Source organism: Phoxinus phoxinus, assembly GCF_949152265.1.
Source record: "Phoxinus phoxinus genome assembly, chromosome: 10".
Lineage (NCBI taxonomy): Eukaryota > Metazoa > Chordata > Actinopteri > Cypriniformes > Leuciscidae > Phoxinus > Phoxinus phoxinus.
The window spans coordinates 12,451,641-12,474,809 of record NC_136885.1 but is presented as its reverse complement, the minus strand read 5'-3'; the positions used below and the strand labels follow the sequence as shown (position 1 = coordinate 12,474,809).

General features: G+C 37.9%; 1 protein-coding gene across 2 annotated transcripts in view; it reads right to left on the bottom strand.

Moving 5' to 3' along the window:
* Nucleotides 1–23,169, bottom strand: part of ulk4 (unc-51 like kinase 4) — a 180,324-nt gene that overhangs the window by 138,413 nt on the left and 18,742 nt on the right. For both annotated transcript variants that reach the window (XM_079626094.1, XM_079626095.1), the window contains exons 18-19: nucleotides 18,899–19,006; nucleotides 7,685–7,768 (exon numbers count right to left, since the gene is read on the bottom strand). In XM_079626094.1, coding sequence (XP_079482220.1) covers nucleotides 7,685–7,768; nucleotides 18,899–19,006 — 192 coding nt within the window. The remainder of the gene's footprint in view (nucleotides 1–7,684; nucleotides 7,769–18,898; nucleotides 19,007–23,169) is intronic.

The window sequence follows — 23,169 nt, the reverse complement described above, 5'->3', positions numbered from 1 at the left end:
AGGGTTCAGATTGCTTTAAAAACGGGTTATGAAACCCTGCTCCGTGAAAAATACCAGAAATGACCCGACTACTTTTGCAGAGATTCTGAAGTGCGCATTAGATGGGCACTTTTCTATTCCATGAGGTCACAGGAGAGGATTTGTGAATGGAGGTAAAGCAACGCAACTGATGCCATAGGTCACATAACAGTGATAACATGCCAGATGTGGTACATCCGAATTTCGGCACGGCGTTTTACCCAAAGTTGAACACTCTTCAACTCTCGGCGACCTGTAAAAAACAGCGAAAGCTCAGCGCTTCAGCATGAAAAAGACGCTCATCGCCTCGTTACGCTCATGCAGTTTTAAAAACGCATTGCTCCCATTGAAAACAATTGAAAAAACACGCCAGCCACATGAAAAACGCTTTGGTAGACACACGGCCTAACAACCAAACAGGAAAAACTGGAATGGTTATTTCATTTTATTTATTTATTTAACTTTTTACAAGTACTTCTGACATCTCTAGTGAACAGACATACAACTTGTCGCTGGAAAGCAGTCGCACCGCTCCTGGTTAGGACACGGCGCAAGTCAGATACCCTGCCCAAATCGTGCCGCTCATCTATGCCATGTGTTCTGCCTGACTAACCTGATTTGATGCGCATAGGACTTATTCCGATATATGTTTATATATAAACTTGCAGCTGCCTCCCAAACCCACACAATGTCAGACTTACAGGGGCTACGAGGTGAGGACAGCTTCTCACCAGAGATCTGTCCTCCAATCTCTGCCTCATTCTCTCTCACACACCTCTGCTGAGCTTCCCAGCTCGATTCTTGCCTCGGGCCATGCTCAAGCCAAACTTTACTGAATTTATGTATTTCTCCCAAATTCTCTCTCGCAACATCAGCAGTCAGTAACTCGATGCGGTAACAGGAGGTCAAACCTAAACTAGTCTACGTTCGTGAAAAAGTCGATGCACACCGACACAGCAACTGGAGATGGAGTGTTAAAAAGTTGAACATCTTTGAAGACAGTGAAATTACATAATTCCTTTAAAACAGATTTGCTGTCCTAAATACAGGAGAGTTTAGATTCTCACAATGTATCATTAACACAACTACATTCGTTTGAATGTTCTGAAGAAAATGGTGGTGGTTATGCAAAACCCACTTACACAAGAATGTTTCTATGGTAGCTGAGTTGCTATGCATTTGTTGTGATATGAGGAGTTTTTAATGTGGTTGCTTACTGACCAATTTCGTTTCTGGGGTCCGAGAGCAGTTTGCATGAATTTTGACAACCTAACTTTGAAGAGAACTAAAACTCATAACTGCACAAGTGAAGGCTCATTGGTAATGACAACAAAATGTATTGAATTTTATTCCAATTCCATTGTTTTTTATTATAAGATATAGAAATCAAACAATATGTACTGTAGTAAATATGCATTATTGATGCCAGAATTCAGCAAAGGACGGTTTATTGAACAAAGACACATTGTTTATCATTAAAACCAATTAGAAAAGGTGTTAACTTTGACATCCAACATATGTTCAGTGTAATAGTAATCATCAATATAATAATACTGTACTGAATGCAGTAATAATGAAGGTTGGGTTCCACATACATAGATAAAAATGCACACTTTCAAGGCAAGTCAGTGTGAATCTAAAGACAATTGGGTTCTTTTTTAAGGGGTCTGAGTTTAGTTCTCACACAATGAACTTGTGTTTTTATTTTTATTCTATTTTATCATCCCACTGGTAAAAAAAGTCTGATCGCTAAAACAAATAGTGGTGTAGACAAGTTGAAATGTAATACGTAGGGTTAAGGGGTTGTTCAAATAATACACAGCAAGTATAAGCAATCGTAATTGTGATTATTGTCGTGGCAAAGCACCACCAATTATAGTCATCTCAGCCCTTAGTGTCACTGGCATTTTGCGACCATCTGGGAAACAATTAATGGAGTACATTTATGTTAAATTATGCTGATTGGGCTCATTTTATAAAAAATAATAATAATGAACATATTTCATAATGGAGTACAGGTGTTTTCTCCAGCTAAATACACTCATTCAAGCCCATTTTGGATTTCTATGTGTGTGTTTGTTAGCGACAGAGATTACGTAAAGCTTACAGAGGTCATCTCTGTGTGGCTCCTTCTAACAACACGAGTGTCTGTTTGAAGGAGCAGCACACCTGGTCCTAAATAAAGGACTATGTAAATTGCCTGAGCCAGGCAGGCCTTTCATTAGTGTGATCTCACTGTTTGAGCTCTTTCTCTCGCTCTCAGCATCAATCCATTCAGTCCCAGGCATAAACATTCTTTTATTCCAGCTACTGTGGTCTCTCCAAATCCAAACCCAGAGCTGGTCAAGACTAGGAAGACTATGGAAGATGCTCAAAGTCAACATGGAACAGTATTCACAAGACATTGCTTCTGTAATGACAACTTTCATTACATTTTTCTTAGGAAAAAAAATAGTTAATATAATAATTTTTCAAAAATGCTTAATTATTAGGCTACTAATATTTGAAATGCATGAAGTGCTGTTAAAATGTATAAATTATATCACAGAAAGGACTCAAGAAGACCTCCGTAAACTTGTGTCATGGTTAATATATGTACAAGCCATTACAGGTTGTAAAATACTGTATATTGTGGTGCACCCCCTCAACAACGTAATATTTATGAATTAATAATTCATTTAATACATTATATAATTGCTTATAAAAAAAAATTATAATTCAAAATAACAACGATTAAGATGTATACTGTACGTATAATTGTTTGCTGTTGTTTTTTTCTTCAAAAAACATTAAACCAGCTTTTTATTTCTTTAACGTGGACACTTTTTTTTCAATTTGTAATTACATTACATGTTTAACATGTTTCCATACAAAGTTGTGAATTTAACCTATGCGCAAAATTGGAATATTGCATAAAACATTTGCGAATAAAGTAAATTCTTAAAAAAAAAAAGTTTCCATCCAGTGAGCCGAAGAGAACAATATCGTCACTTCCTGATAAACTGCCGCTAAATATCACTAAGAAAAATGGAAGTTTCTGCGCTAGGAGAAGCCACTGTATATAATAATTTCGCAATGATGTTATCTTGCATTCGGAGGTGGACGCTGCTGTTTGGGAACACAGTCGTGTAAGACTTCAAATAATGTTAAAATTATAAATGTACCACTTTGTCGAAAGACTTTTCTCAGACATTTCAGAACAACCCAAAACAACATTTCAGATACTGTGCAACGAGATCGGTCCGCTGGTTGGTCCAGTTATGTCGTCCCATCACAGAGTTTTTTGATTTGCATCAAGGCATTTATTTGGTACATTTATTTCCATCGTAGTTCATGCGCATGTTTTCTAATCGGATAAAAAATTTTATGTTTTTCCAAGCGGTTCCTTATAGTTTACTTATTATAGCACCACGTGATGAAATAGACGAGTGTGCCCCTTAATAGTGGAAGAGACTATCATACCAAGTTTGGGGTTTTGGATTTTCACACTTTTAGGGAAAAAGAAAAAAAAACACTTGTAAAATACAAAAGAATCTCTGAACAAATAGGGATCAAGCAACTTTGAATAGTTAAAAAGTTATTTAGCTACTGGTTAATAGAGTATGCACAGCCTAAGCAGCATAAGCTGAAAAAGATAGTCATTTCAGAGGCGCATTATATTCTGCCGAAAGATTACAAAGACAAACATTTGAAAACACTGGAAAAATGTGTTCGTACACAATAAGACCAGCAATGTGTTTCATTTTAATTTCATGTAGACCTAAAACTGAGCTTTTCCAAAAGAAAAAGAAAAAATGCTGAGGGGTGTGTGCTGTGTATCACTTTACTATATATATAAAAAGCAAAATAAGTTACGAGCATGCAACATCGTAGTTACGTTGTCAATTAGCAAGTCATGAAAAGACCAAAAAGTACCAATAAATTGCGTAACTGGTACGTAGTGTGTTAGCTGGGAAGGATTTACATGCAGGTGCTCATTCTATTCATTAGGATCAGTGTTCATGTTTATTACCAGTTCATGTTAGTATTGTGCAGTTCCCGTAGTAACTGTAGTTTCCATAACCATAACCCAAAATACCACTTTGTTTTCATTGTATGCCATTTTCTGTATTTTTAATGACTGTGGTTGCTCATACCAACTTACTGTTTGTTCATCAGTGTTAGTTTTACAATGTATGTGTATGTGTAAGTAAAGTGGGACGGTACTTGTGTGTCTTAACCATTTTTGAGAAATAAATTTGCTTGGTTTAAATGCCTAAAAATTTGGTTCGAGGTTTAATGACGATGGGAAAATTTGAGTCCCATAACCAAACACCACTGACATTTCACATTGATAAACCCCACGGTAACAAAGTTACCTTCATGATCAACACGCTCCATGATGATGGTCCCCGGGGCAATGCATATTGAATGGCTGTTCGTGACCGATTCAGCATAGCGTCTTTGCGTTTGCGTGTGGAGCCGTTGAGTGTGTTTGATTACGGAGCGACGGAGATCAGAGGCAAAAACACATCGGTATAAACTGCATCATAGATACTCAGAGTCATAGAAGGGTCAGTGCGCTCTATAGAGGCACTACAGGCAGAGCTAATAGGGAGGGGATGGAATATGCACAGTATGTGTGTGTGTGCGTAATAAATATTTAATGGAAGAGTAGTGTGATGCCCAGTTGCAGCCCAAGGCTCTGCTACACGCCACTTACAGTGAGCACAACCCTTTCATCATCCATGCACACGGAATCGCGCGCGCACACACACACACACACAATCGCGCACGGCTCTTCCAGCTGCAGTCTGACCTGAAAACCTGTCTGCATGCTGCTCTGGCTGTCTTTCTGAATTAAGAGCACTCTCACTCTCGATTGAGCACACAATATTCTCTGGCTAGCTCTGTTACTCTCATCTTCTCGGTGTGTGTTATGCACTTCTTACCCTCCCCCAACCTTCTCCCATCATCACCTCCTGGCCTTTTTTCTCCTTCTCTCCCTCTAATTCCCTATCCCTTCCTCTCTCTCTCTCTCCCTCTCTGATGTCTTGTTTCCTGAGCTCAGCTCTCTCTGAATCAGCAAAGGTTCTCAAACAGGTCAGCACAGCGAGGCATTACAATTACTGCCTACATCAGCCTCACACATGGATTTATTACCGTACTCGCTCGACGCTAATGTTGGGGAATTGGCGGAATTGAATTAACCCCCGTTTCTTTCATGGCTTTCCAAAAGATGTGCCGTTAATGTTTGCGGGGTGTAATTAGCAAGGCAGCGTCGGGAAGTCACACCGGCTCCTGGCTGTTGCCTCGGCTCCAATCGTGTCGCTGTCAGTCTAGACCTGCTTTAGAGAGAGTGATCAACTGCACAGCCTGGTGGCAGTGCTGCTGGGAAGAAAAAGAGAGAGGGAGAGAGAGAGAGCGATGGAGTAACAGTGCTGGAGGGCCAGCTCTCTCTCTCTGATTACTGAGCTTATTACTGCGAGGAACTAGACTTGCTTATAAGCTTTGTATCCTAGAATAGAGGTGCATTTTTCTTTCTCTCCCGGGCTTCTTTTTTTCTCTAGTTGTGTCCCAAATTACACACTATATACTATGAACTTAGACACTACACGGTTGAGTACATACTGTAGTGCATGAATCTTATACAGTTTATAGAGTGAACACACTGAAAATTCACACTATTTATACACACTTTCGCACTATGTACGCTACAAAACGGCATAGAATAGTATGCATAAGTAGGCGAAATTGGGACGCACCTTCTGTTTCTCTGCTTAATGTTTAACAGTGTTTGTTAAGGGTTGCACTGATATTGACATTCTGATTGATGCTGATAACTATTTTCTATGTTTGACAGCCAATAAATGGACAATATCATATTATATTATCATATAATATGAAAATTGTTGTTAACCTTTGTTGACAAAGATAATAGCATACAGTGGTCATAAATGTATTTGGACACTTGGGTCATGCATAATCTCTGAATGTTGTTGCATTAGATACAAAATATCAAGAGTTTTACACAGTAACCAGTTCATCAAATGAACTATGAAAATGTTCCATAAAGTTTAATCCATGAAGTGTCCAAATAACTTATTCATTTTGAACAATAATGTCTAAGCTTCAAAAACTTTTTTTTTGTGATATTTTGCTTAAAATGCCATGCTTCTTGGTTTGATATTTTTTAATACAATGCAGATATTTACAGGTGTGGATTATTAGGTGTCTAAATACATTCTGCCACTGTATATCACTATATATCAAAAATGTACAAGTTTAAATAGTGTATTATACATATACTTTTTTAAAGAATTTCGTCATCAGAGTTGGGTATTTTCAAGACTGTTTGTACATGTGGTCTGAAACAGACACACACGTATACAGATATACACACAAAAAAATTGTGTGTGTGTCCAGGTGTCTTTACTAATACTAAAGGCCAATTCACACTACACCAACAGACTCAGACAAAATGGCGACAGTCACCAGATTATAGCACGTCACTTATCAGACATTTCTAATTACGATTCACCATGTTCAAGCTACAAAAACAAGCTCCGAAAGACACCAACATACTCTGACAGGGGTAGCACACTGTTCCGACAAAACCTGACAAAGTGTCTTTTGTCGACTTCAGTGTGAGCTGGCCAAAAAAACAGATATCAGCTATTGTGTAAAGCCAGTCATCTTGACCAACACCATTTTTGCATGCAATTTACATCAGACGGTGAATGGGGTGTTCTGTCTGAAGTAGAAACAAGAACTGCTAGTGAAGTTTAGAAAGTTGCTGATGCATCAAAAACACGAGGTGTTTTTTAATGAAAGTGAAACAGTCAGCAGCTGTTGATCATTACAGGCCATCAGTTCTGAATCACAAATTTGAAATCGACCCTGAAAGTTCAATGGAATGAGATGAACTCCAGGAAGAATTACTTCAAGCAGCTGAGAATCTAAATTTAACCAAAAAGTGATGAGACAAAAAAAAAAAAAAAACTCAAAATGCTGCCTAAGCAGGTTGGAGAAGAGGGCTAAAATTGGGCACATTCACTAGAGGGCAAAACTTTTGCCAAACGTTGGCAGCTGACCAGCCAGAAAACAACAGTAGCTGAAGAAGCGAACCCACAGAACAGCTAGAGAAACTTTCACTCCCAACTTTTTCCTTCCGAATGATACTTTATTTTAATGCTGCAGACCAGGGGTTGTCGGCAACACAAGCTGTAACTCCTAAACTGTCTTCTTAATGGCAGATCTTCCCCTGCTAATAAAGGAATAATGAGGGAGTCTGCATGGCGCTCGGTCCCCTGTGGAAGAGAAGCTCTCAGCACTCACAATAAACACAGTCTGTTCAGACTGGAGATGATCAGTTTGATGTCTGTCTCCATGCAGATGGTTTCATTCTCAAACAATGCAGGCCAGCGTGGTTAATTGCTACTGAGACGACCGGAGGTGCGGTTACGTGAGCATTTCTGCTGCAGGTGAGTGAGTGTTTTTGTGTGACAGGACTGACTGACGAACAAGCGTTGAGCGCCCTTGACTCGCGGCAAGCGAATAATGCCTATAAGGGCTGGGGGAGGTTGGTTATCAGACAGATCCCCCCGCCCCCATGCGCACATATTCGTGCACACACACTAGTGCGCGCACTTACACACACTCTGCGAGGACAGTGTAGCAGTCTTACCCCTTCCCGAAGGCACCTCATTAACACGGTGTAGGCGGCAGCAGGAACGACCCACAATCCTCCTGGGCGCTCTTTCTTCTCTTCCTGCAGGGGAAGGAAAGAGAGTATGTGTGTGTGTGAGCGAGAGAGAGAGAGAGAGAGAGAGAGAGAGAGAGAGAGAGAGAGAGAGAGAGAGAGAGAGAGAGAGAGAGAGAGAGAGAGAGAGAGAGAGAGAGAGAGAGAGAGAGAGAGAGAGAGAGAGAGAGAGAGAGAGAGAGAGAGAGAGAGAGAGAGAGAGAGAGAGAGAGAGAGAAAGAGAGAGAGAGAGAGAGAGAGAGAGAGACAACTATTACAGAGACTCATTGGGGGAACAATTAAAAGCAGTAAAATGCAGCCACCATCATAATGAGGCTAAATAAATAAAGTCCTGTGACGGTAAATAAGACGCCAGGCTCAGGCAGGTACAGGAAACACAGCTCAAGTGAGAAGCAATGATCGTGTCAATTAGAGGGAGAAGCGGAGAATGCCGCGAAGCAACATCCCGCTCTCATTTAACTTCTAATGCTTGCGTTCAGCACAGCGCTGAGACTGATCGTCAACATCAACAGCAGCTCGCGAGCAAGACCTTCGTACAAGTCAAGGCCTGATTTGGATTTCTGTTTATATGTAGCTGCATTATGCTGTGTGCGATAGGCTGTTATAATTTTGAAAGGAAAAAAATCATTACATTTTATATAAGGTAGAAATTTGACAAAATAAAAACCCTCTTAACTATCCTCTCTCAAATTAAAAGTCATGTGTTGACAGCTTTAGAATTCAAAACAAATACCGTTCGCATAAATGAACTGAAGGTTATCAAAATGTACAATTAAGTAAACCGTAAGGTGGTTAGGTGTGAAGTCAGAAAGTAAAACTGTCAAAGAGTTCATTTAGTTTTGTATCTTCAAACATCAATATTTTCTTTTTCTTTTAATAATTTTTTTTTTCTTTTGCATTATAAAAAGCATACATGAGCTCAAGGCTGCATTTACACTACCTGGTATTTTGCCGCAGTTTGTGCAATAAAACATTTTACAGTCAATTTAACACTTCTGTAGTCAATAAGATTTTACACCCTTTACATTTGGAAGGATCTAACGCAATAAACTGATAGCCATTAGTGAGTACATCAATGGGCTTCTTCTTACAGAGAACTTTTTTAAACTTTTTCCATGGCCATTAAAATTGATTGCCATGGGATAGCGGCAGAAAAGGGGGAAAACTCTACCCCCCAGTGGATGATACAATACATTTGGAGGCAGGAATCATGCCATGAAAAATATCACCAACTAACTGGCCTCTTTATGTACACTGCAGGTTACTGAAGAGAAGATTAACATTGACTTTATTATCTTTATATATTTTCAGTTTTGTTAAAACATCAATTATTATTATATAAGCCAAACCAAAGAATGTATACATTTCATTGAATTAAACAAATAAAGTATCCAAGGGCCAAAACCACCATATTTGAAATTCTTGATGCTGCTCTGCTGCAATCCATTGTGCACCAATTTGTTTGTTATCAGGATGACAAAATGTTTTAAAGTTGCATTTTTAAGCTGGTCTGCCGAAGAGGTCTAAGATGTCAAAATGATTGATGGAATCCGAACATTACAGCACAAAGCTTCAGTTTTAAAGGTGAAAGATTGCAAAGAAAGTAGCAAAACATGTAATAATACAGTTTGACAACTGAAATGTTAAACGACCGGCAGTAATGTCAATTTACTTTTTTTGTATCATTTCTCCATTTTTTATTGAAAATATGAATTATATGGATGACGGAAATTATAGTATATAACTGAATGTGATGAGCAAACAAACATTAGTGGAGCATTTTTTTTTATATTAGGCATATACTATTAAGAATGTGTGAATATTTTGAAATAAAAAATATATATTTTTTGCAAATAGTTCAAATTGATAACTAAATTCTAATTCAAAAGTTATTTTACCAAAAAACACCATTTAGTTATCTGATATTAAAATACTGTATGTACCACACTAAAATCCCCATTCAAATATAGGCATCATTTGCTCTATTATACCTCCTAATTAGGGGGGGGGGCGGTATGACGATATATATCGTGACGACAATATAAAATGATTTTGCTATATCATTTATAATCCGGCATGAAAATACACCCGCATAACACAGTACTACTTAAAGTTATTAACACTTTAGAGTGATAAAGAAAGAGAAGGATGTGCATGATGTTAAAAAGAATGAACAAAGCCCAATAGGCCATGGAAAAAGCCACCACTCTTTCAGTTCTCTTTTGCAGCTTATTGCGTTTGAATGGTGAAATACACAATTATGTCAACATGCACAGTATTCAGATAAACAGTCTCTATGTCTTAAGTGAACGTTAACAGTTGTGTAAAAACAGGACGAATGTCAGTACATTAGATCTGTCCATTCAGTCTTAAAGTGACAGCAGCCTAATATAACTGCCATTGTATACAAAATTATAAAATGGCGTTATAAAAAAACATTATAAAAAATAACTTAATGCTCTTAACTTTTGTATATTAAAAAAAAATCTATGTATATTTAAATTCCTACAGTGAATGCAGTATTTTTTTAACATTTTATTATTCATTCCGTTCTTTGTTCTGTTGTATTAGTCGTATTGTTTGTAATTTGCTTTGTGCTCATTTAAAAAAAAAAAAAAAAAAAAAAAAACCTAACAAGTAAAAGTATTGTTTTGATCCAAAGCATATTTCAAGCATTACTTTAATCAAAAGTGTGGCAGGTATAAGGGTGAAGTCCACAAATAAATTACAGCACTTGCTCATTTGTACTTGTGAACGGAGTAAGAAGTAACAGATGCCAAATACATCAACACAATCTCAGAAGAGCTAACTTACATCTATGCTGACAAATAGCCAATCAATGCTCTATTGACTATTTCCAATGTTGACGAAGAGCCTATACGTGCTCAAAACGTTACCTGTGTGAGAGTCCACCATTACATTTTTGGAGCCTTGGTGTGACAGTCTTATTCTGTTTTCTATTTTAAATGTTTACAAAATATAGATTGCATTTCTAATTTGTCGATAAATTGTTTGTACGTCCACCTCGGGACTAGTTGGTCAACAGGCAATTTTGCAAATTGCAAAAATGGCTTAGAAAAACAAGTTCTAAGAAAGAATCAAAAATCATGTTTTATTGTGGTTTGTTTGTTTGACCACACCGCAAAATGTTTGAAACTGAGGGTACATTTTTTTTCTTAATGTTAAAGAACAAATACATTACGCTTGTGTTTTACTGAAGAACACTGAAATAGTGAGTGCGTGTATGCTTTCATGGCTTATCTAGTATCACTCCCATTCATTATGTCATAGTTTTTCACCTGGGCTGCTATTGAAATTCAAGGCGTCAACACACCAAATGCTCGCATTACACTAGAACTGAGGAGTAGAGAAAAGTCATTAGATAAAGCCAATCAAGGCCACAGTGTCCCTCTCCCTCCCCCTGGGCTCAGAGCTAATATGATCAATAAAAGCTGCGTGTGCTGTTGTACTGCATGACCCTGAAAAACACCACTGTACAGGAGATACACACCTAAATAAGCCCAACAAAGCATGTTATCAGCTAACCTCGAGTCCCTTACAGCGATCAATACAGCGATCAGATTAGGATGACCAGATGTCTACAACACAGGACAAATTTGGGGAAAACAGGCCATCTCATCACACTAGCTGTAATGAGGTAAAATGATGCTGTGATGAGCCGTTTATGGACTCCAGAGGCTGTGCTTCATTACACCTTTAGACCTCATTCACAGGCTGCTGAAAATGTGTGATGCTAAAAATCCCCAAACACTGACTTTCATCAAAGCATTGTGTTATAGCTGGCAAATGCAGTGTTGCAATGGCAAATACTATAGGTAACATGGGTAAATGCGAATAAAAGGTGTGCACTTTTCAGCAGTGATCTTTACAGTATACTAAAATGATGTTGAAGGTTACGCATGATGCACCAGACTGCGTCGGTTATGAGGTGGTTCTCATGTTGAGGTTAATGAGGTCTGAGAGGTTGTGTGAAACTCTCCTCATAAGGGAGCTTTTTAAATGTCATGGAATACTCAGAGGGCGAATATTGTCTGTAAGACATTTATGAGAAGCAAACTGAGCTGTATGAAATTTCAGGCCATTGAGCATACGGATCCATTCTTGGGATCGCAATCGAGTGGCTAGTCCCCCTAGAAGTCGTGCACTGATCAATAATTACTTCAATATAATAGACAGTCTACCTCTTACTCCTCTTACCTCTCTAATTGAACCCATGTGAATATTGATATGATATGTGAATTATAGATGATTCTTTAATTAGAGGAACTTTTTTGTCCAGGATAATATTTTTTTTATATCATATAGTAATATCATAAATATATATATACTAATTATGCCCTTTTTCAGGGTCTTGATTTTGTTTTGTGGCTTTTATGTATGAATGTTAAAAAAAACAATAAAAAAAAACAAACATAATTTTTCACCTTTAGTTCCTGTCTCTACGAAGCCCCTCCATCCGAAAAGTGCAGTGCGCTCTGATTAGTCGGCTGGACCAGTGTGTTTTGATTGGTCAACAGCTTTGAGCAAATGTCCAGCCCCTTACCATAACTGCGAGTTTCAACACTCAACCAGGTCTATTGATGTACACATTCCCAGAAGAAAACTCAAGACTAGTCAAGGTGAATCAGCGCTTACTGATATAGAGAATACCTTGCTTTGGAGTGGAATTTGTGCTTTGTAGCTTTGCAGTCCTTTTTCATGGTCAAAAATAGGGCTGTGCGATATTGAAGAAAAATGCGATATGCGATAACTCCTTAAATAATGAGATATTCGATATGCGATACGATAATGCTTAAAGTGTGTAAAATTAACATAAATTATCTTTAAAATATATCTAAAATGATATAACCTACATGTGTTTCATATTCTTTTTATGACAAGAAAACATCCTTATAACTTCTGAAAGTGAACATCAGCGTTTTACTGTAGCATAAGAAGTGTTATTTTAACATCAGTGTAAACCACAGGGTTTCAGGATATCCTACATTAGGATTATTTAATAAAAGATACTGAATCATAAAATATAAAAATAAAACATTGCTTAGTTTTCACTGTATTAATTAAATATATCCTGATACTTATTAACGCTAAAAAAAACCTTTGTCTTTTGTTCATGACCCCATTTATTGCAAGCGGTTGCAATATGCATATTGCGATATATACATTTGCGATATTTCGATATATTGTGCAGCCCTAAAAGAAACATTACACACTAAAGAGAGTTGATATGTAAAAAATGTAAAGAACACATAGCAGGACCCCTTTTAAGAAGATATTATAATAGCTTTAAACTTTGTGTCTTTACTTCATTCATTTCATACCTTCATTATATATGGAAGGTTAAAAAGTCTGGGTAGGGGGACAAGTGTTAAAGGGTAACTAAACCCCTGGTCTCTGACTCCACCCACTGGCAATATTTGACTCCACCCACTGGGGACGAACCGAGGGCGGGGCTGAGCGCGGGGGTGGTGGTGTGGGGGGACCTGAGACCCGCAGTGACGGATTAATTGACAGCTGCTGTCAGACTCGCTAAAATGGAGAGTGACTGGAGTGACGCAAGTAGCTTTGCAACAGAGCGGTCATTTGAAGTCGAGGACTTTTCTCCCCCACCTTCACCTGAAGTGGAGGAGGGTGAATTGTCTGTGGACACAGGGCCAGAGCCATATCAATTCGAGCCGCTGGCTCAAGCTGCGGTCTTAACTCCTGCATCGCGATTGGCATCCGACGATGCTAGCGAAGCAAGGCAGAATGGGGCCAGTGTCTGAATGGTAAAACATTAGCATTATGGCTAAATTAGGCTAATGCTCATAGCAAATGCTAACGGAACTATCAAACATTTAAAACCCATACATTTAGGTTAATTTTGGTATGATGTAGTGTTAATAATTAAGCGAAAAACAAGTCTCCCTCTACAACTACAAATGATTCTTAAAATGCAGTTTGCACACTCCAGCTCTAGGCGGGAACTCGCGGTCTTCCAGGCCAAGTGCATGCAACCACTGGCGTCTAATTTCCAAGTCTGCTGGAAAGCTATGCAGTCCAGCAGTGCTGTTGCAACCAGCAACACTACACCTACATACCATCCTGACCACTGTACTAAATACAGATAAATCTACGCTAACCTGAAGCTATCCTGATGCAATACTATGCTACTAACTAACCATGCTTCTAACAATACTACACTAACAACTATGCTAATTAACTACCTAGGCTACACAAAACAATCGAAATAACTATATAATGCTATGCTAAATAGATGCTAAAATACTACCTAGGCTACACAAAACAATCGAAATAACTATATAATGCTATGCTAAATAGATGCTAAAATACTTTATCCTGATCGTTTTCAATACTCGCAATTACAACTCCTGACTCGCTACAGTGTTTTTGATGAAACAAGATGGTAGCTCGTGCCAAGGGCGTGGTGAGCTGGAACCTGCTGACGTCACCTGCCATCGCTTACGTCACGTACCACTGCAAACATCCAATAGGAAAATTCAACTGCAGTAGCCACTGTTCAACCTGAAGAGGGCAGCACTCAGACGTTTTTACACCATATATTGTAGAATTAAAACACTTTATACTCAAATGTCAAAAAAGTTACTTGAATCAATGAACAGCATTAATAAAGCCCCATTCGTACAGATCATTAACTTAAAAAAAAGTTGGTTTAGGGTTTAGTTACCCTTTAAATGTAAATAAAAATGTACTTTATAATTTTTTGTAGAAAAAAAAGTATTTATGTAGAAAAAAAAAGTATAACGGTTCTAAATAGTTTTAATATCAAGTTTATAATGATAGAATAATTTTTCTACTCCAATTTTTTGTTGAAATATAAACATTTAAATGGAGGCTAGTAAAAACGGGGGCTAGTAATTAAGTAAAAATTTTGTATAATGAATCCGCTATATAGTGCATATATTTGCATCTCTAGAGTTTTTTTTTTTTTTTTTTTGCTGACTATCAGGCTATGGAGGTTGACGGCTTTCCTGAAATAAATGTAATGTTACGTGACATCGTTTACAAGCTGTTTTATTGATGTCTTTCCGCAGTTGATAGAGACGGAGCGATTACATGAGACTTGTTATTTGTAGAAAACTTGCCATCTATTAATCGTAATATTTAGGTGAAGTTTTGTTCATCCGTCAACTGAAAACAGACTGAATGATTAACTGAAATCAGTTCATCAAAATGAAGACCAATTAAAAATGAGAAAACGACATTGTCAACCCAGCCCTAGCATCCACACAGCTGTTTTATCTTATCCACAGAACGCCATTGGTAAGTGCTAATTAAATGTTTCAATCAATAATTTTGGCCCTCCAAAACAGTTTCGGCCGAGAATTAATTTTTGGTTGCCAAAATTTCAGTGCATCACAAAAAATTTGAAATGTTATTAATTTTACATTATGATTTGAGATTTATCAATCAATCGATTGCAAATGATTTGTATAAAATTAAATAAAATTTATTACAAGTTATTGGAGTTCAAGCTAATTTTTGATAGCAATTCCAAGACCAACTTATCCAACTTAAATGCATATTTGCAATCAAAATGATTCAACCCCCTTGACCTGCAAGACATTTTGCTGCCAAGAACAAAATTGTATGAAAACAATTCAACAAAGGCATTAGTAAACTATTAAAGAAAGTGATTCTGAGAAAGTTGAAACAATAAATAAATGGCTCTAAACCTTCGTGTTCAAAATTATGAAACCCCCAAAAGTCAAATTGTGCAGAATCTTTTATTCTTTATAACCTCAAATAAATGCAGAGTAAAAGCTTCTGTCACCTCTACTGCAATCTTGGCTCATTCTTCAAAATTCTTGAAAAAGCTTCCAGATCACTGATAATCTTTGGTTTTCACATTACCACTGCTTTCTTCAAATTCCACCAATTTTCTTCAATGAGATTTAAATCTGCAGACTGTCAGCCCACTCAAGAACATTCTACGACTGATCCCTGAACTAGATTTGAATGTATACTTTGGGATGTCCTGCAGGAAAGTCCACTATAAGTCACTATTGCTGCCAAAATGGCTTGATACTTCAAAGAATTCATGACATCCTTCATAGAGTCAAGATTTCCCCTTCCCCATAACAAGACTGGACCGCCTCAATGTTTGACTATAGAGATTATATTCTTCTGCTCGTCAGCGTTGCCTTGTTTTCACCAGATATACCGCTGGTCTATGGATCATACACTGTCACTCCATAAAACATTCTTCCAGAAATCCAGAGGTCTATCCAAATGAGTTTTAGCATATTCAAGTCTGCCCTTTTATGTTCTTCTTGGTCAATCGTGGCATTCAGCAAGATGTCCCAACATGAAGGCCGTGCTTGTCTAATGTGCTTCTTATACTCTGCATTTAAATGTTTTTTCCTCCTTTCATCAGGTCATCTTGCAAGTCTTTGTAAATTGAGTTTTTTTTCAATTGCTCTGATCAAACATTTTATTCCACTTAATGATATTGTGCTTTTTTATGGCGGCAAATCAATGACAATAATAAACGAGCGCACAGCTGATGCTGGCGCGCGCGGTAAAAAACTTTCGCGAGCGAATAACAGATCTACACGCGAGGAAACGGGAACTCGCGAGCTCATTCAAGCCCTGCGCACGCGCAGACATCTCCTCTGCACGCAATTCAAGCCCTCGCGCGCGCGCAGACATCTCCTCTGCACGCAATACAAGCCATCGCGCGCGCGCATGATCATTTCCCACGCTCTCGCGCTCGATCTGCTCTCGCCTGCTGCTTTTGCTCGCTCGAACACTTTTATTTTTGGCAGTCGAGGGGCGGGGCTTACTGTTTTAATAACCTCCAATGTCATTGGTTCTTTCCCGGAAGTCACTTGTGATTGGACGCCTGTGATTGTCAATCAAGAGCGGCAAAGGCACGACCCAAAAGCTGGTTGTCAACCACCGTTAAAAACAAAGAAGAAGAAGACAATGGCTTCATTAACGGAGCAGATGCATGCGAGTTATCACTTAATTTGTTTTTATTTTATTTATTTATTGTTGTTTATTAATGTGTAATGTGATTTAATGCATTGTTAATATAGAATAGATTCTTACCAGAAACTACACTAGTCTTAGGGGTAGTGATTGCATTCTTGTGTTGTTAAGAGATATTTACAGACTGTAATGACACATTTCCATGGTTATTCGCATTGTAAATCTACCAAAATGTTTACAATTTTCTACATTTTAACACTATTAATTGTGTTATTTGTATTCAAATATTTTTTTAAAAATTGGAGCAAAATGGGAATGCAAATATTATGCTGTTGAAAATGAGTAAAAATTACAAAAAACTGCTTGTTAACATCAGGTGTCTTCAATGTTGGCAATAACATATATTTTGTAATTTTTACTCATTTTAAATGGTTAACATTTAAGGAATTCATTTGATTAATTATTACTCAATTCTAATTTGTTCAATTTAATTAATAATATTGCTTGTAATCTGTTGCCTCATTTTTATTAATTAGATATAAATAAAATCTATGTTTTAATTTTTACAGTGCAACAACTCTTGCTTATTGATATAAACACATAATTTATCTTTCATCCAAAGCCCTTGTTAGATTTACAACTATTTAATGGACACTTTTTACATTTCTGAGGTTCTCAGAACCAATATAATTTTGGTTGGGTAAACGTATGGTGGTGAATGGGAGGGAGTATAGTGGTTATGTAGTGGTGAACTACAGCATATATATCTTTGCATTCCCATTTTGCTCCAATTTTAAAAAAAATATTTGAATACAAATAACACAATTAATAGTGTTAAAATGTAGAAAATTGTAAACATTTTGGTAGATTTACAATGCGAATAACCATGGAAATGTGTCATTACAGTCTGTAAATATCTCTTAACAACACAAGAATGCAATCACTACCCCTAAGACTAGTGTAGTTTCTGGTAAGAATCTATTCTATATTAACAATGCATTAAATCACATTACACATTAATAAACAACAATAAATAAATAAAATAAAAACAAATTAAGTGATAACTCGCATGCATCTGCTCCGTTAATGAAGCCATGTCTTAAGTCAAGTGATTGTCTTCTTCTTTGTTTTTAACGGTGGTTGACAACCAGCTTTTGTCGTGCCTTTGCCGCTCTTGATTGACAATCACAGGCGTCCAATCACAAGTGACTTCCGGGAAAGAACAAATGACATTTGAGGTTATTAAAACAGTAAGCCCCGCCCCTCGACTGCCAAAAATAAAAGTGTTCGAGCGAGCAAAAGCAGCAGGCGAGAGCAGATCGAGCGCGAGAGCGTGGGGAATGATCATGCGCGCGCGCGATGGCTTGTATTGCGTGCAGAGGAGATGTCTGCGCGCGCGCGAGGGCTTGAATTGCGTGCAGAGGAGATGTCTGCGCGTGCGCAGGGCTTGAATGAGCTCGCGAGTTCCCGTTTCCTCGCGTGTAGATCTGTTATTCGCTCGCGAAAGTCATTTACCGCGCGCGCCAGCATCAGCTGTGCGCTCGTTTATTATTGTCATTGATTTGCCGCCATACTTTTTCTTCAAAACCCTTAATGGTTTTTTGGTACTGCAAATTTTAAACTTATGAATAAGGCTGTCAGCTGTGTCTCTATGATCTTTTAGTGTTTTGGAAATCTTCTGGTATCCATAGACTTTCTAATGTAATAAAACAATTGGTTCTCTAAAGCTTTAGTAAGAGCTCTTTTGACTTGGCCATATTTGCTACTCAACTTCAGCACATGCATGGGATAAATGTATGTGCGTGTACTGTAAGAGCCCAAGATAATTCAGTTTTGTTATTGAGTTTGCAAAGGCTTAACTCATAGGCAGTACATTATACATTGACAATCACTTTAATCTGCCACTAAACTGCTAAAGATAAAACAATAAAAATAAACAATCTTTAGAAAAGCTTACATTTGTAAATTATTACAGTCTCTGGGGGTTGAATACAACCTTATATTTATATATTAGCTAGAAGTAAAATAGTCATTATAATAATTAAGTTTTAAAAAATAATTTGCAACAGATTTTTACAGACAACACAGTTTGAAAAATACACCCCAAGTAAATAATTGCCCATATGCTATTTTATTATTTACACCAAATGTTTGTTTGTTTACCTGTGTAGCAGTGAGATACAGCAGCTCCCCTAGTGGTGGAATCAAGCACTGCTTCAATTTGCTGCTCCTGAAGTTCTCTCGGATCAGTTCTGTGAACATGGCCACCGCCTGAGGAGCAAGCCAAACACAACATTTTATATTTATAATAAATGAAATTATTTAGTTAATGAATGAAATCACTATGGAATCCCCCAAAAGTTTAAATTATGTCGTCATTTACCCCTGTTGTTCCATTCATCTTCACAAGCAAGCACATTGGAGCTGATCTTTACCAAATTAGATGTGCTCTGTGTATCTGAATTAAATATGTTCATCTTAAAGCGATTGTGTCTCTTCAGAAAACTTGGATTTAACCGCTTCATTGGATTACATTAGCCTGATTTTTTCTTCATGTGTGTTCCAAAGTTTAAAGAAAATTGTATGGATTTAGAATAACATGATGGTGATTAAATGACAAAAAAATAAAAAAATAAAACTTTAAGCGGAGTCTGTTTCCATGTGTCTATATTTCCCATTTAAAAAAGACTTGGCAGGACATTTTTAATATCCAAAAGCTTTCCGCTTGCACCACAGCTGTGAATCATGATTATTTGCTACCTGCTATTTCTATTTGGTGACAGGTGGCATTAGGGAAGGGACATTTTCCTACTATGTGGATGTCATGAGTGCAGGATGAGTCATTAAAACATTTCCCTGCTGTTTTGGGTCTGTATTTTTTAACAGACCAATATATGGTCTCATCCACAGAGCTCGGCCTTTAGCATTCTATTAATCCCATTATCTTCATACTCTGAGTGCTCGCATGAGTAAGTATACATGCTTCTCTCTCTGCAGTTGTTCTCTCAGTGGGGTGCTATGCAAATGCCCTGAGCATCACGTTTGGCCCAGAGACTGTAAAAGTCTCATAAGTGATGACTTCGCAGGGAACAGATGTTGGCGGCTGTTTGATGAGTCTTGGCAGAGAGAGACGTGCAGCGATGATTCCTGTTACACAGGAAGAAACAAACAGGGCTAAGCTGTCTTATTCAGCACACCACGCATGCAAAGTAATTCCTGCTCTAGAACGTATCATTATCATCAACAAACACACACACACACACACAAATTCTCTTCTAGAGTATGCTGTTATTATCCATACGCACATAAACACACGCTATTCTGCTTTAGAAAACATCATTATCATCGACACACACAGATGCATGTTGAGCTGAGTATTAGAAGGTTTAAGCTGTCTGTGGCATGCTGGAGAAGACAGTGGAGCACTGCAGGATTCTTCTCTGGCCTGAAATCAGCTATATATATTTTTTTTAACTAAGCATCCAGGAACTCAAGACTGAAGTGACTGAGCTGAATCCTACCTGCGGTCTAGTTGGCTCATTATCAAAGATGTGTATTAAACTAATATATATTTTTTGCACTGTGCCACCCGGAAAGCCATCCTATCCTTAATATTTAAATAAAGATAATCCAAAACTCTCTCTCTTTTAGATTTATAGGTTTAATCTCCTTGTTCGAATCATGATTTGCACTTTAATGGGGTCCTATGTTTAAGGAACAGCTGCTTCTGTGTGTATATCTGCATTGCATTAGCTCTAATCAACTCTATAGTAAAACACTTGTGTTTGATGTCACTAATGTCACTTTGTCGTGCCATGCATACTAATTAATACACCTCATTATTTAATGTTTTCAGGAGTAGAATAAAACTCAGAGAGAGAGGGTCTCAAATGCGGTTATCAAAGATTGTAACAAATAGTGTATATACACATGAGCTGTAATGTGAAATAATTTTGCGATCTAAGAAAGTTTTTTTTTTTTCTTAAGATGCTGTATGTAACTTTTTCACTCTACTAAAGCATAAAAATACCTAATATGTTTGCAAATATTGAGGAAACATGCTAAGTTCACATACTTGTTTCTCTGAAAAACACTTCTCCAGCCAGTTATTTTACTTTGAAATGTGTGTTTCCAGGCTGGAATGTTTGTTATTGTTTTGGTCTGTGTTACTGCACGCTGCCAATTTGGCAATTTTCATTGTCCATTGCGCTCGTTCCTGTTGCGTGTGCTCAAACTGGCAACCCGTGTGAGCGCCGTCTGAGGAGCAGGTGCCGGGATAAACGACGATCTCCGATATTTTTAATATCACAGACCCACTCTCAAAAATGTTATTTCTACCCAATAAAATATCATATTTAGTATATTTACCTAGTTCTGGCAGGAAACTCTAGATGGTGCAGGCTAATATGTCGAACTAATTTGGTAGCGATCACATTATTATCTACATAGCACAGCTGAATGGTTGTTTTTGCATCAGCGACCAATAAGCTGATACTCAACTTAAAAATAAAAAACGGTATTGTTGCTGTTAGCAGTCTGCAGTGCATTTTCAGAAACCCTGCACCTTCCCCAGCTCCACCAGTATAGATCTGCTATGGGGGTTAATTAATGTATGTTACATGTGCGGCAGCAGCAGCATGTCTTACATGCTCACAGCAATGTCTGAATGTATTGGCAGTAGCAAGTCTCTGTACTTACTTGTTCTGCAGCAGCAGCGTAGCAGATATATCTATACTTTAACATTGCAATATCCATTTCCATGCCAATCTCTATTACCATACCAATCTCCGACAGTTGTCATGACAGAATTAAAGTAATGCATGTTAATTATAAATATTCCAATTTTATTAATTTACAGTTTGTTTTACAATTAATGTAATACATTTTTAGGACTCTAAAATGTATATATACACACAGGTGAAACTCGAAAAATTTGAATATTTATAAAGTTTTTCAAAGTAATTCAACTTAAAAGGTGAAACTAATATATTATAGACTCATTACAAGCAAAGTGAGATATTTCAAGCCTTTGTTATAATTTTGATGATTATGGTTTACAGCTTATGAAAACCTTTCCACAATATTCTAATTTTGAATTTGGGGTTTTCATAAGATGTAAGCTCACTTTGCATGTAATGAGTCTATATAATATAGAGTGCGGATCGGGCCGAATTTTTCAGTCCGAGCCCGGCCCGCGTCCGACAGAGCAGTAACCGAACCCGACCCGAGCCCGACAGGCATAAAGATATTTATGTTCGAGCCCGACCCGAGACCGGCAGTTAAAATCCCATTTTTTTCTCATACTAATGACAATTGTATGTTTGTTTGTGTGGAAAGCCCGCTTTTATTAAGCAACTGTAGGAAGGCAATCGGAAATGTCAACAGGACAAGCGCATCAGCGCGCGGAGCAACAAGCGCTCTTAAAGCCTTGTTTATACTCGACGCGTCTGCACGAGCGCGAAGGTGCGCGCGGCAAAAATGACGTCATTGCGGTGTGGGCGGTCGCGCGCGTTGGGTGCGCAAAGGCCCATTTCGCCTGGCGGTGTGCACGGCAGATTTTGCTCCGCATCCGAAGATGAACGACTTCGAGCCGAATCTGGCCGAGCACGAACTTCTCATCACACCAGCACCCAGTTTGCGCGTCTAAATTAGTTGCTTACATTTAAAAAATGAGCATACAATAGCATAAAAAGCCTTTTTAATGAACATAAAGGTCCATGGTTAATACAAATGTACACGAAAGTTAATGAAATGTTTAGTGAAATTAGAAAATATTTAAGAGATCGTTAATTTATTTGTATACGTACATGTATTCCCATATAGGCTAGCCTGCATATTTTGTTCTAATGTCACAAGTAATAATCTCAGGGTTTACTGGGTTTTACACGATTATTTTTGTATTGGTGGTGGTAACTAAAATAAACGTGTAAAATATAAACATTATTGTCACGTGTTTATATTTCTTCTTCTCACCGATTCCTGATGGTTTAGAGAGGACAATTACTCGAGTCGCCCCCTGTAGTTTCAAAGAATAGTACAACGGCGAGCGCGTCAAGTATAAACGCCTCGACCGTTTGGAGAGGTGCGCGCGCAGTCAGCGGAGACTCGCGCTCGTGCGGACGCGTCGAGTATAAACAAGGCTTAACACCTGGCGCGCGCACATTATGCACGTGTTTCGTTGTCACGGCTACATAAACAAATGTCCGCACACAGGAAGACGGATGTTATGGTAATATTTTACATGTATTTTAATCACAAAAACGAACGTTTGCATCAAGTGAAAGCATCAGGCACATCGGCTACCTACATAATAAGCGGTTTTAAATTTAAAATGTTCAATGCCTTATCGCGCTGATGTGACCGAGCCCGACCCGAACCCGAACATCATTTCTAAATATCTGTCCGAACCCGGCCCGGCCCGTCGGGTACCGGCA